Source organism: Oryza glaberrima, chromosome 1 (assembly GCF_000147395.1).
Source record: "Oryza glaberrima chromosome 1, OglaRS2, whole genome shotgun sequence".
Taxonomy (NCBI): domain Eukaryota; kingdom Viridiplantae; phylum Streptophyta; class Magnoliopsida; order Poales; family Poaceae; genus Oryza; species Oryza glaberrima.
Window position 1 is genome coordinate 22558134 of NC_068326.1, and position 14728 is coordinate 22572861.

Consider the following 14728-nt stretch of genomic DNA (forward strand, 5'->3'; position numbering starts at 1 on the left):
TTCAATGGTGTAGATTTTTCTCTTTTTCTTCGATTAATGTGGTAATTTCTAGCCTCTACAGCGAACGTGTAGTCTCCTTTCAAGGCTGTTTTAATACTATAATAGATATATGTAACATAATAATTTATATTTTCTATTTTTGAAAAGGTTCTATAAATGATATTTAAATCGCATAGAAGAAATGATATCTCATAGCCTAGGACATGGGACATATCCGGGATAAACTTATACCTAATTTGTTTTTTAAAAAAAACATTTAAATTTGCTATGTATAATACATGTGCATATGATTTGTGGATTAAGAACAGCTATATTTGATTCCAGAATTGGAAAGTAGCAAAAAAAAAACCTCCAGATCAACGTCTATATTTGATCATAAAATATTTTACTTTGTAGTTTGTAATAGTTTTTCCTTGATAAAGAACTTTTTTTTAATGTATTGATGCTTCTTTTCTAGTTTGTACCCCACCTTTCAAATTCCACGTCCGCCAATAATATTATTACAGCTTAAAATCCATTTCTCCATTCCTCCCTTAAAAAAACGCTAGATATAAGAAATAGCTCTTATATCAAAATTTATTAAGAGATGGCTGAGACCATATTTGTGGTGCTAACCGAAAAGGGGAATATATATATTGAACTACCATTGAATCGAAAATTTGACATATGAGATTTGTCTACGTCATCACGGGTAAAAATTTTATTGATAGATTTACTCACGGGAGTAAAATTTTTACTCATAATGACATGGACAAATATCATACATTCATTTTTTATCGAACGATAATTTTCGAGTTTCCACGATACATGTGGTTTGCCCGATATATATATATTCCCACGTGAGGACGTAAGGTCACTATCTTTCCACCTCTATATAAGCACGTAGCATTAGTATAGGTCGGTATTAAGCAAGCGGCAATACACAAACACACGGGTAGCTAAGCAAGCTAGCCTCCTGAATACTGTCATGGCAATAGAGTCAGATCCGGCGCGAAATGAGCGGCGCGGTCAGCACGTCGTGCTGCTGGCGAGCCCCGGCGCCGGCCACCTTCTGCCGGTGGCCGAGCTCGCCCGGCGCATCGTCGAGCACGACGGCTTCACGGCCACGATCGTCACCCACACCAACTTCTCCTCGGCGGAGCACTCCTCCACCTTCTCCTCCCTCCCGCCGTCCATCTCCATCGCCGCGCTCCCCGAGGTGTCCGTCGACGACCTCCCCGCCGACGCGCGCGTCGAGACCCGCATCCTCACCGTCGTCCGCCGCGCGCTCCCGCACCTCCGCGACCTCCTCCGCTCCCTCCTCGACTCCCCCGCGGGCGTCGCCGTCTTCCTCTCCGACCTCCTCAGCCCGCGGGCGCTCGCCGTGGCCGCCGAGCTCGGCATCCCGCGATACGTCTTCTGCACCTCCAACCTCATGTGCCTCACCTCCTTCCTCCACAACCCGGTGCTCGACCGGACGACCACCTGCGAGTTCCGCGACCTCCCGGGCCCCGTCCTCCTCCCGGGGTGCGTGCCGCTGCACGGCTCCGACCTCGTCGACCCCGTGCAGGACCGGGCCAACCCCGTGTACCGGCTCGTGATCGAGATGGGGCTCGACTACCTCCGCGCCGACGGCTTCCTCGTCAATACCTTCGACGCCATGGAGCACGACACCGCTGTGGCGTTCAAGGAGCTCTCCGACAAAGGTGTGTACCCTCCGGCCTACGCGGTTGGCCCGTTCGTCCGGTCGCCCTCCGGCAAGGCGGCGAACGACGCCTGCATACGGTGGCTCGACGACCAGCCGGACGGGTCTGTGCTGTACGTGTGTCTGGGCAGCGGCGGCACGCTGTCCACCGAGCAGACGGCCGAGGTGGCGGCGGGGCTGGAGGCGAGCGGGCAGAGGTTCCTATGGGTGGTACGCTACCCCAGCGACAAGGACAAGACGGCCAGCTACTTCAGCGTTAGCGGCGACGGCGACGGCGAGGACAGCCCGACGAACTACCTGCCGGAGGGGTTCCTCGAGAGGACCAAAGGCACCGGGCTCGCCGTGCCGATGTGGGCGCCGCAGGTGGAGATCCTGAACCACCGCGCCGTCGGCGGGTTCGTGTCGCACTGCGGGTGGAACTCGACGCTGGAGGCCGTGGCGGCGGGCGTGCCGATGGTGGCGTGGCCGCTCTACGCCGAGCAGAGGATGAACGCCGTGATGCTGTCGTCGTCGCGCGCGGGGCTGGCGCTGCGGCCGAGCAACGCCCGGGAGGACGGGGTGGTGACGCGGGACGAGGTGGCGGCGGTGGCGAAGGAGCTCATCACGGGGGAGAAGGGCGCCGCGGCGCGGAGGAAGGCGCGGGAGCTGCGGGAGGCGGCGGCCAAGGCCACGCGGGCGCCGGGCGGCCCGTCGCGCCAGGCGTTCGAGGCCGTCGTCGGTGGCGCGTGGAAGAAGGCCGCCGCCGCTGCACGTGGCGGTCGTGCCGGCGAGCCCGACGACAACGGAACAGCAGTGACGGCCCAATGATTTGTGTCGGTGTCGGCAGATCGATCTGGTTCGTTCCCCTCGCGCGCGCGCGGCGTTGTGGGCTCGTGCGGTTCCCTTCTTCCCCCCGGTTGCAAACACGTTTGTCTGCTTGGTTGGTGGTGGTCTGATGTGTGTCAGTGTCACGCCTAGCTAGGCCTAGCTTGTCCAACCGGAGCTTTGGTGTTTGTACGTACCATACGTGTTGTGCTCGGTAATTGTACATTAAGGGTGTTTAGTTCACGTTAAAATTGAAAGTTTGGTTGAAATTGAAATGATTGATGTGACGAAAAAGTTAAAAGTTTATGTGTATAGGAAAATTTGATGTGATGGAAAAGTTGGAAGTTTGAAGATAAAGTTGAGAACTATAAAGGGCATACTCCCTCTATCAAAAAGATATAATAATATAGAATTTGATTTGATATAATATAGTAGTATAATGAATCTGAAATTATTGGTTGTTTTTTTTTAAAACGAAAAGAGTACTGATGTGCTATAGTGATCGAGATGTGTACATGTGATAATGTAAGGGATTTTTTTAGGTAGTACCACTACTATAATACCATTTTTCTGGGCGGTTAGATTTATTATCCCGTGCGGTCACTCGGCCCGCCTGCAGCTCCTCGTCTAAGAAAATCAGTACTTTCGCGTGCGGGCCGGCTGACCGCACGGGATAATCGATTATCCCTTGCGGTCGACTTAACACAACCGCACGGGAAAATCGATTATCCCGTGCGGTCGTATTAAGTCGACCGCGTGTGGTCAGTTTCACCACCCGCACAAAAAAAAACGAACAAAAAAAAAATAAAATCGAAACAATCCCGTCGTCGTCGCTGCGGTAATCGACACCAACCCTGGCAGTGCCATGTGTGGAACAGCAACAGGCTTAACACAAGAACGATGATGGATGGGTCAGTGGATGCAGCAGCAAATCGGCATAATTAATGGTCCCTTCATTTTCGCAAATTACAACGGAAAATTCTAAAAAAACTGAAATTATAGATAGAAATCACGTGGTTCACTGATCATTAGACAGTGGGCGATGGCACTGGCCTTGTTCATGCCATCGAAGCTCTCACTGACACTCTCCATGGTCGTCGTCGCCGTCGTCGCGCCGCCGCTCCCGTCGTCGTCGTCGTCGCCGTCGCCAACAGCCGCGTCGCCGCAGCCGCCGCTCCGCCTCCGCCAGCATTCGCCGTCGCCGCCGCTCCCGTCGTCGCGCAGCCGCTGCTCATCGTCGCCTCCGGCCTATGCTGAGGGCAGCAAGCCGGCCGGCGATGTCACCTCCGGCGGGGGCACCCTCCTGCCTCGCCACGCGCAGCCCGGCGAGCCTGTCCGCGAGGCCGTCACCGTGGAGATGGCGCCGGAGACGGTGGTGCAGGCTGCCTTGTCGAGGAAGCAAAGCGCGAACTCGTCGCCGCACTCCGGCTCCGCCCAGGAGAGCGTCTCGCCGTCCATCCTCTCGAAGGCGTCGCCGGGAAGGGAAGGGGAGGGGAGGAAAGAGGCAGATGTTTACAGAGACAGAGAGGAAAGAGGCGTGTAGCAGTGAGAATAAAAAGGAAAAAGAAAGAGAGAGGGTGTGAAAAATTCGAAGTGGGTGAGAAAGAAAAAAAGGGGAAAGAGAATGTAAAAAATTTGAAGTGAGTGGGAGGAAAAGGAGGGAGATATTTTTATGTGCGGTCCACTAATAAAAGTCCGCATGTAAAAAACGATTTTCCCATGCGGTTCTTTTAAGTCGACCGCACGGGATAATGAGGATTATCCCGTGCGGTTGGATTAAGACGCCCGCACGGGAAAATGCATTTTTCCGTGTGGGCGACAGTCTGGCACCGGTCCCCCTATTTTCTCATACGGTTCCACTTACGGTCCGTATAGAAACAAAAGGGGATGGCGTCCAGAAAAATTTATCTTGTAGTAGTGTACGGTCACATCAATCAACTCTAGTTCATTTTTTTCTATCTTATTCCAACTACCTAATCCACATACAGCCAACAAACACTTATTAGAGGCATTTTAGTCATTTATCTCCTTACTCCTATATCCTTAATTTCTCTTACTCCCCCGTTCCAAAATATAACAATGGATTATATGGGATACATATCTCTATTTAGATTCGTTGTATTAAGATGTATTCCATCCAATCTTAGTTTACTATATTTTAAGATGGGGTGTATATTTTAAGATAGGTATAATATCATGGGAAAAAAGGGCGGAAACTACGGACTCATTTGTTTTGGAGGGAAAATGGAAGGAAAATGTAGAAACAAGATTCATGTACTATTCATCCATTAGTTTTGTAGGATTTGAGCATGAAATTTTCCTTGGGCTATGATTCTTAAGAAATTTCATAGGAAAATTTGCATCCACTTAGAGCTCTTTTTTCTATTCCTACGAATAGGATCGAGGTAAATTACTCATTGTTTGATGTATTTGACCTCAAGTTACATGGTTAAAGCATTCCAACCTTGATCATATTAACTTAATACTAAGCATTCATATATTTTCCCTACCAACCATCCAAAAGATCAATCCTATACTTTTTTCTATCATTTGTTTTGCACATGTGTTCCTATGTTTTCCTATTCTTATGATTTGGAAATTTGTAAATCAACTGAGCCTTACATATGTAATGCAGTAATGGAAACCTAAAAAAATCGTTGGATCGAAAAATAGACGTTTAAAGTTCGTCCACATCATCACGAGTAAAAATTTTACTTCATGAGTAAATATTTTATTGATTTACTCACAGTGATTTAGATGTATCTCAGATGTCTATTTTTCGATCCAACCGTAATTTCTAGGTTTTTAATATATATGTGATTTGATATTTTAGCTAGTAGTATTGGTTAGGAAACTAGGCAGCTCGCGCGTGTTGCACAAGCTTCGTCATGCACTACTAATTGGTGGGTGGCAATGATTTTTCCCATTTAAGGGATTGTGTGGACCTAGTAATAAATTATCTGATAAATATGTTATATGTATAGTGGCACTTGGAAGTTGGAATTGATTCAAATCGTCACGATGCTCAACTCGATAAGTTTGCAATTTAATAACCGATGTCGACTCCCTGGTCCTCCTAATATCTTGGCAATTATGGAAGGAACAAAACTTCAGGGTTTTCGACTTTGCTCTCTCTTCGGTCTCAGTGGTTCTAGAGTCCATTCTCATCGAGGGTCACCTATAGTCGTTAGCTGGCGTTGCTTCTTTCGGGGTTTTCTTGGGAGGGTAGTGTGGCTCTGCTCCCTTCCTGCAAATTGGAGTTGCGTTTAGTCTTCGTTCCTTGGTTTTTCTTGTTTTTGTCTTTTCTCCCTTCCCATGGCATAAGCTGGTCTGGCTGATTGTGCTGTGTAAACAAACACTCTTTCCCTCTAATATATTGACGTGTAATTTTTTTGCGTGTTCGTAATCGTAAAAATATGTACGCCAAGTCACTACTTAATTAGTTGACTTGTTACAAGCAAATGTATATGTTTTTTTTCATCTACTTACGAAAATGGTTGTGTGCTCTTATAAGAGGCCCAAAATTCCATTACATAATTCACTCTAGAAGAAATTAATTACCTCCCTTAATTACTTTCATATGTAACGGCTCACTACCGGTTATTTCTTACGTCGGTTCAGGATTGTTGAACCGTTAGTGGTACCCCCAAAAAAAGAATAATCATCCACACCATATACTAATCGCCATCATTGTGCTGAGGATGCCTTGCCTGTAATCGTGGTTGTCGTCATTGTCAACGTAGCCACTATTACACCATCGCCATCGCTGCGCACGAAGATGAGAGAAGGATATCTTTCATAAAGTTTATTAATATCCGAAGTCACTGCTTTGTCCATGGACCCATAAACAATGGGTCTTAATTCAGGAGAAAGAACCAGCAATAAGTACAAAATCCATTCTGGTTCTACATTTGTTTGAATAAAATATTTCACCAATTTCATGTGTCTAATAAAAAAACTTTTCTTATTCTTTTTTCTATCTTCTCATTCATCTTCACTATACCCCTCGTCTTCTAATTCCTTCCATTCAAATGGCTGGCATGAGGGTCCCACAGCTTGTCGACCCACATGTTAGTGACCCCACGCGAAGGGCAGTATTTCAGAGGAGCTCATCTGAAAAGAGAGCAAAAGAGGTGGCCGCGTTATATCTAGGCATCAGCCCCCATCACAAGTTGGCCCTCCTTCTTGTTATGACTATTGATATGGTGCCACTGCCAGCATGCCGTCATCATACCTGTCACCAAGACCCATAGACATGGCAACGTTGGATGGGGTAGAGCTTGGGAAGATGGGTGATTGGGCCAGTTGGATCTAGCCACCTAGAAGTCGGAGATGTTTTGATCCGATGACCCTTTATCTTAGGGAGGTTGGTTTGAGCTCCCCCAACAATTGGATCTGGCGACATTGACGTTCGGGAGAGATGTGGAGGTGGCGGTGGCACTTGGCACTAGGATGGAGGAGAAGACGATGACCGAAGCAGTGCTTGAGAGAAGAAAGAGGAGAGCAACGGCCATGGTTGGAAGCGAAGGGAAATGTGAAGTAGCTAGGCGAAAGGTGAAAACGACGACTACGCTCAGGAGGGAAGGGGAGTGGTCGAGTGGATGGCAGCAGCAGTGCTCGGCTCTTAAGAGAGAGCTGGGAGTCAACGGTGATAGCTACGCTCGACACTCGGGACTTAGGAGGGAGCTAGGAGCAGTGGTGGTTTCTAGATCGAGACTCGAGGAAGAGAGAATTATAGTATTACTAGCTATATATGGATCTAGGTGGCTGTTTCTCGAGATCTATAGCGGTTGGTGGTTTGTAACCGTTTAAGATGACAACAATGCATCTATTCATAAAAGATGACTCGTTAGAGGGGAACATATCCTATGCACACAAGCTTCTCATACACACTCCATATACACCAACTAGCAAATGTCACGAAAAATCCTACAAAAAATTGGACATTTACTCCTATTAATATTACACATATCTATAAAGTCTCATATTCAAATTCATTATATTTTAGTCGTAATAAAAAAGTGCAAAATCTGACAGTTTTAAAGGTAAAAATTTGTCAGAATTTTGTCCTTTTTTTGTTACGACTAAAATGTAATGAATTTGAAGAAAAAATTCCACATGTACATGCAATACTATTCAAAGTAAGTGTATATTTTTTGTAGAATTTTTCGTGACATTTGCTAGTTGGTATGCACAGAGTGTGCACGGGAAGCTTGTGTGCATAGGATATGTTTCCTTGTTATACATGTCTAGTCAAGTCATATGTTATTATAAAGCATTATAGATGTTAAGCACCATATTTATAAGGGTTAATTGGATATGCCACTACAAATATACCAAATTAGAAAAATGACACTACTATTCACAATATCGGCCGGGTGCCACTAAAATTTTGGGAAATTAGATCATCCCACTCCATCGCGTTTTCCATCCACTCCCCGTCCACGGCGCCAACTTCGCCAATGCCTTCCCTTCCCCGTGTGTGGACGCCGCCGCCACTCCACTCGACGGAGATGATCAGGGGCAGGGAAGGGTGCTGCTACCTGGGGAGCTCATCTCTGCTGTGGACATTTACCACAGGAGCGCGGCCATCGTCTCCCGTGTCGTCAAGACCTACATGCCGTCCTCATGGTTCCTCACCTCGCTGTTCACCGTCGTCGACGCCGTGGAATGCAAGAACCCGGTGCCGGCCTCGGTAGAGTCACCGGCGGAGCTGGAGCTGAGCTGGAGGCGAAGGGAAGCACTAGGGGTGGCTACCACATGAAACAGAAAGGGGGAGACGACGCACAGGGCTTCGTCTCGACGGCCCGTGACGGCAACTTCCCTCCGAGACGATGCATGGATCCAACGATATCGGAATAGTAGTGGTATTTTTTTAATTTAGTCTATTTATAGTGGCATGGATCCGATTAACCCTATTTATAACGGCCCTTAGTTCCAAGTTCCAACCACTATATACGACGGTCCTACTTGACTCGTTACAGCCTGACAGATAGATAGCTGGTTCTGTAGCAGTGTGAAATGTCCAGTCTAATCGACTTAAGCTTCCTTGATGAGTGAGGAATTGAGGATCACCACGACAGCATGAAGGAATCGACATTTCTTCTTTAATTCATTCAAGTTTATTGTTTGATTCTATCCATTGTTCTCTCATTAACTCTTGCTATACATGTTTTTTTTTTAAAAAATGATCAAAAGAGGATAGGGCCGGGATCGTCTGTTTTCGTTTAACAGTAAGAGACTTGGCATAGTGTTTAAGAAAATCCGAACCAAAAATCTCACAAACACACTACTCCCTCCGTACTCTAATATAAGATATTTTAACATTTTAATTGCACTGTTTAACTACTTGTCTTGTTCAAAAAATTTTGAAATTATTATTTATTTTATTTGTGACATACTTTATTATCTAAATTACTTTAAGAACAATTTTTCGTCTTTATATTTGTACAGTTTTTTAAAATAAGACGAGTGATCAAACGTTACAACAAAATAGTAAATAATATTATATTAAGAGACGGATGTATTAATTAGGAAAACCCGGCCAAGAAGCCACACGAATAAAAAAAATAAACACTTACGGCGATATGACTGGAGCTCAAAGCATGTGTCATCGTTGTGTAGCTCAAAAAAGCAGCCCCGACGATTTCTATATTGCAAATGCACATTTGCTCGTACAAACTACATGCATTTAACTTCACCAGTGAACTATTATATATACTACTACCTCCATTTCAGATTATAAGATTTTCTATCATTATCCACATTCATATAGATGTTAATGAATATAGTCACATATATATATGTCTAAATTTATTAACATATACATATATATATATACACACACACACATATATATATATATGTATACATATATATATATATATATACATATATATATATACATATACATATATATATATACATATGTATATATATATACATATGTATACATATATGCTTATATATACATATATATACATATATGCATATATGTATACATATATGCATATATATATATATGTATGTATATATATATATATATATATACATATGTATATACGTATACATATATGTGTGTGTGTGTGTGTATATATATATATATATATATATATATATATATATATATATATATATATATGAATGTGAGTAATACTAGAAAAGTCTTATAATATGAAACGGAGGCAGTAGTACATAGGTACGTAGCTAATACAGCCCGATATATGGCGTTATATGTAACTATATCTGTACGCCCGAAGAAAGAAGAAACAAATTAAGCTATATACCTCTCAAGATACAATGTAATTAAGGACCTAGCTAGAAGATATATATATATGCTGCCTATATATATATACCTCCTATATACGGACATATATAATTCAATTTAGTCCACGACGTTGTTGCTGAAGAGCTTAAACTGTCCAGCGTCGAGCACGAGCTTCCGTATGGAGGCGAATGCGCCGATGGCCCCGACGCCGGAGAAGACGACCATGATGGCCGTGTTGGCGAGGAACATCGGCGACCGCCTGGGCGGCGCGAGCGCGATGTTGTACATGACGACGGGGAGGACGAAGTCGAGCGGGATGAACCCCACGGCGCCGACCACGCCGACGATGTCGCCGAAGAAGGGCAGCATGGCCGCCATGAACGCGCAGAAGGCGAGGTAGAGCGTCCGCAGGAGCAGCCGGGGCACCACGTTCCGCCGCGAGAACTTCCCCCGCGTCGCGTCCGCGGAGCTCTTCTCCATGATCTCGTACGCCACCTGGGAGTAGACGAGGCCGATGGCGAGGAGCTGGAGGAGGACGAAGAGGACGGCGAGGCCGAGCAGCCATGTCGGGGCGAGGGCCGGGCCGGTGTCCGGCATGAGGCTCTTGAGGACGTTGGACTGGACGTGGCTGCCGAACGCCCAGTAGCCGGTGATCGAAGGGATGTAGAAGGCGAAGGCTATGACGGAGTAGCACAGCACAAGCGCCTTCATCATCTTCCCGGCCGCCGGTGGCGCCAACGTGGCCTGCAAACGCCGATTTGAAAACGGCCCACCATAAATCTTCTAAATAAGCCCAGTAAGCCCAGTTTGAAAACTGCATAACACTTCATATGAGCTTTTTAACAATTGATATGGGCTTTATTTTAGGAGCCCAATAAGCCCAGCCTGTCGCGTCAGTTGGACCATATTGCGGTGGCTTACAGTTTTCGGTGTTTTCCTTTATAATTTCCAGAGGAACAGATAGTCTAAAAAGGGCTAGCATGTAATTTCAGAGTACTAGCGAATCTACCAATATGGCCATATAACTCTTGTTGGATTCCACTAAGGGATTTTTCTGATAAGTGTTTAACATATCTAGATCTAGGTACGTTAAGTCAGATTTTTTTTTTCTTGATCAAAAGTCAGAAGACGCAATGATGAATACCTGGATTTCAGGCAGTATGCCGTTGCCGTAAACAGAAGCCAGGATAGAAATAGAGAGGAAGGCATTGAAGGTCTGTTCTGATTTGGACGAGCTAAGCGTGTAATCCTTCACCGGAGCATCTTTTGACAGACCTGTTAAGAATGATGGTTAACATCTAGGACAATGAGAGTTAGACACTTAAACTACCAGTGCAAACTGCAGCCCTCAGTTGTACAATTTTGTTTTCTGATATAGCGTAGCTGAAGAAACTAGTAATCATGAATTTGTTAAGTCTGGTTCTGGCCAAACCAATCAAATAGCTTGTGTTGTGCCTAAATTAGAATTGCAGGTACAAAATGGCATAAAAGTTAAAATTCCTAATGGTTTTTACTGGAACCTGAAACGTCTAATAAGTAACGACAGTAATGCGTTTTGTGGACATATCATACCTAGTTGAGTTTGTTCCGTTATCATGCATCAAAAAACAACTGAAAAGAATTGGCTGCAAAGCGCAGTAATCACGTTCATTCCATTTGTATTTTGTCTTGTGTATATATAAACAATGGAGCAGAATTTACTGTATATTTATGAAGAATACTACTGATAGATACCCGATCTAATTCCCAACCTTTTGTGGAATCTAATTCCTCCATCTGCTGCAGCATAAGTTTCTCTGAAATCTTAACAGAAAAGTTCTGGGAACACAGAGAGGAATGAACATGTGACGCGAGAGTTCAGGCGATATACCTGCACCGATGCAAGCAGCAGATACAAGGATGGTGTAGCCCAAGCTCAAGAGCAGAGAGGCAAAGTTAATGTGCCGCAGGGAATGGAATGATGGTAGCTGGGAGAGGAAGGCCAGCGCCACAGCTACTATGATGATGAAGTGGTACAGTTTCAGGGGACCATTGGGAGAAAGGCTCGTATACATGATCTGTTTGGGCACAACAAAAGACCAGTTTATCCAATTTTGCAACTGATAATTTGAGCAGTGAACACTGAACAGAAAGAAGTTATTAATTAGTTGTTTTTTCATGCCAATAGACGAAATCTGTTATGCAATTTCACTAACTGTAAATGACTTTACAGTTTTAGAAGATTGTAATTACTAGCAGGCCGACTACAGTACTGACTCCTTTCTGACAGAAAAAATATGGGATTGCCAGTTCTGTTCTATCATTCTGCCCCCTTAATGTTTTCTTGTCTGAACTTAGTATAGAAGTACTTAGGTTGCAGGCAAGAGACTATGCAAGGATTGGAATATCTTCTTCCTCCATACAATTTTAAGCTCTAAAAAAAAATGATGTATGTTGACAGCTATGCAGACATGCTACGAATAAAATCATGTAATTTTAGAGTTAGCCTTCAGTAGCCATATGTTCAATCCTTCCAAGGTCAGAAGTACAAGCACATGAAAATTGCACAGCAGCATAGGGTTTATTTCCTTTGCTTTTACAATCAGTGATCAGGTTTTGTTCCTAAAATAAGTTTAGCTTTTATTGTGGATATTTGCAATCAAATGAACAGGAAACAACCTATACCTGTTTCAAATTAGAACTACTAGAGCGTTGCATAGCCATCAATATCCATTGCAGGACTTCGTTATTACTTACTACCTCCATCCCAAAGTAAGTGCAGCCATAGGTATCCGTATCCAACATTTGACCGTCCATCTTATTTAAAAAATTATGAATTTTTTATTAAAAAAAGTCAAACGTAAAGTACTATTCAGGTTCTATCATCTAATAACAATAAAAATACTAATCATAATTTTTTTTCAAATAAGACAAACGTCAAACGTTAAATATGAACCGTACAAAACTAAACTTATTTTTGGACGGAGGTAGTATTACTTATTGGTTGCATGATTATGACTTGCTTGCATATTACAAACCCACAAGCAAAGCCAATAAAATATTAATAACCATAGTATGAATCCTCCCACACGCATTAGCAAAATTAGCATGCCAGCATATCGTCTGGGACCAGCTTTCTTACTAGTTTGAATTTCTGTCGTTGCGTCAGTGGATACTGGATAACAGAAAGCAACCCTCCTATCCTGAAGCAGCTCGAGTCAAATTCATCAGAGCCAACCATTTAGATCACAACAAACATGGATGGCCAAATATTTATTGATCTATGCAATACGATATCTTATTCATATTCTACATTCACATTAAGAGCATGATAGCTTCTTGATTTTGTACGGCAACTATGTCCAGGCATTCCCAATTTGTTGGATATACTACAGCTTGTCCAAACACAAACGACATGAAAACTTTGTTCCGAACAATAAACCAATCATAGACAACAGCAATTGGCAATAGTATGAGCTTAAACTTATATGCATATCAGACAGAGAGTTCAAGGGGGTTATGGGAAGCAACGATTTGCACCTCGAGGCAATCGGCGGCGAGCAGGATGGTGCCGATGCTAACGCCGGTGTTGATGGCCGTCTGCACGATGACCACGAAGTAAAACATCCACCCGGACCCTGCGTGCAGGAGCAGACGAACAAAAGAAAAGGCGATACTATCATGTCGATAATTAATTTTGTGTCTTTGCGTTGGCGAGCTCACCAACGCGCGCCATCCTAATTAATGGGAGCATGGCGGCGAGTCGGCAACAGCACGGCAGCTAGTGTGACTGTGTCGCTGGCTGCTCCACCGCCGCCCGTGCACAAAGGCGCGCGCGCGGCGCCGCGCTGCGTCCAAACGAGCATTGATGCGGGTAGCTAAAGCTGTCTGCTTCGCTTGTGGGCATTGCACCGAACGCACATGGGGCAATACACGGGAATGTCATGTGCGTGTGGTGATGGGGTGCAGTGGAAAGGAATGGATCAGGGGAGTTAATAGTAATACCGAGGACGTCGGCGGCGAGCTCGCGGAAGCGGATGTGGCGGCGGCCGCGGGCCTCGCAGTGCTCGAGGACGCGGGACATGAGGGAGTACTCGTAGAAGGTGACGGCGCCGACGGCGGTGAGCACGGTGAGTCCCAGCGCCCACCCCATCCCGCGCAGCGCGTACGGCAGCGTCAGCACCGTCGGCCCCACGATCGCCGTCGTCAGGTGGAACCCGGCGTGCCACCACGTCCCTGCAAGGTCGCCCCGCGACGCGACCCAACCACAGATCACAGCAGAATCAGCCCTCGCATTGCGCGCGGAAGGCGGGCGGGGGGTGGAGTGGTGTGACCTACCTTTGGACTCGAGCACGAAGGCGGCGCCGGCGTCGGCGGCGGGCGGCTTGGCGGCCGCGCCGGCCTCGGCGTCGAACGCCGCGTGCGCCATCGCCTTCGTCTCCAGTCGTCCCGCGCCGCGCCACGGTATTTATACGCGGCAAAGGCGACGCGAAGAGGAGAGGATTCGCTCGGCCACTCTCTCTCTCTCTCTCTCTGTGGATGCGTGTAAACCCCAAGCCTAATCTGATGAACCAACTTAATCGGTGCGTTAATTGAGCGGTAACGAGGAGATTAAATGTTGTAATCTCGCGATTACTGCTCCAACTGCGAGTGCCAGAGGCTTTGCGGGGTCTCCGCTTTGATCAGTTGATCGTCTACTAGTAGGAGTAGCTGTTTGGTTCTCGTTGGGCGCCCGGCCCCCGTATTTATGCTGCGTGGCCGGATCGGCGGTGAGGTGAGGACGTGACGAGGTTAATTAAAAGGGCTCTGTTCCAAGTGGACGTCGTCGTCTTCGGATTAGAGTAAAACAAATCAAATTGGGCAATCTGACTAGATTCATTAGACTCACTTCTATTATTGAGTGGTAGCGGTTAACTTTTCACTTGCATGCAAAAGATGAGCACATAATAATTGAGTATCAATTATTATAAACTTAAAAATAAGTTTATTTGATT

At 45.6% G+C, this 14728-nt stretch overlaps 2 protein-coding genes and 1 pseudogene across 3 annotated transcripts; 1 reads left to right on the plus strand and 2 right to left on the minus strand.

The window, feature by feature from the left end:
- The first annotated feature begins 765 nt into the window (after nt 1–765).
- On the plus strand, nt 766–2986 carry LOC127766666 (hydroquinone glucosyltransferase-like). Its single transcript, XM_052291782.1, has one exon. The coding sequence runs from the start codon at nt 968–970 to the stop codon at nt 2489–2491; it is 1524 nt and encodes a 507-aa protein (XP_052147742.1). The 5' UTR covers nt 766–967; the 3' UTR covers nt 2492–2986.
- Nucleotides 2987–3411: 425 nt separating this feature from the next.
- Nucleotides 3412–3997, minus strand: LOC127781275 (uncharacterized; annotated as a pseudogene).
- A 5752-nt stretch (nt 3998–9749) lies between these two features.
- LOC127767140 (probable GABA transporter 2) lies at nt 9750–14428 on the minus strand. Of its 2 annotated transcripts, none has more exons than XM_052292384.1 (6): nt 14073–14428; nt 13740–13970; nt 13275–13372; nt 11626–11812; nt 10900–11030; nt 9750–10499 (listed from the first exon to the last, which is right to left on the minus strand). In XM_052292384.1, exons 1-6 carry the CDS (start codon nt 14161–14163, stop codon nt 9873–9875), a joined length of 1365 nt encoding a protein of 454 aa, XP_052148344.1. In that variant the 5' UTR covers nt 14164–14428; the 3' UTR covers nt 9750–9872. The 2 variants fall into 2 exon arrangements, with proteins under 2 accessions (XP_052148344.1, XP_052148334.1); XM_052292374.1 differs by having other exon boundaries at nt 9750–10535.
- Nucleotides 14429–14728: the final 300 nt, after the last annotated feature.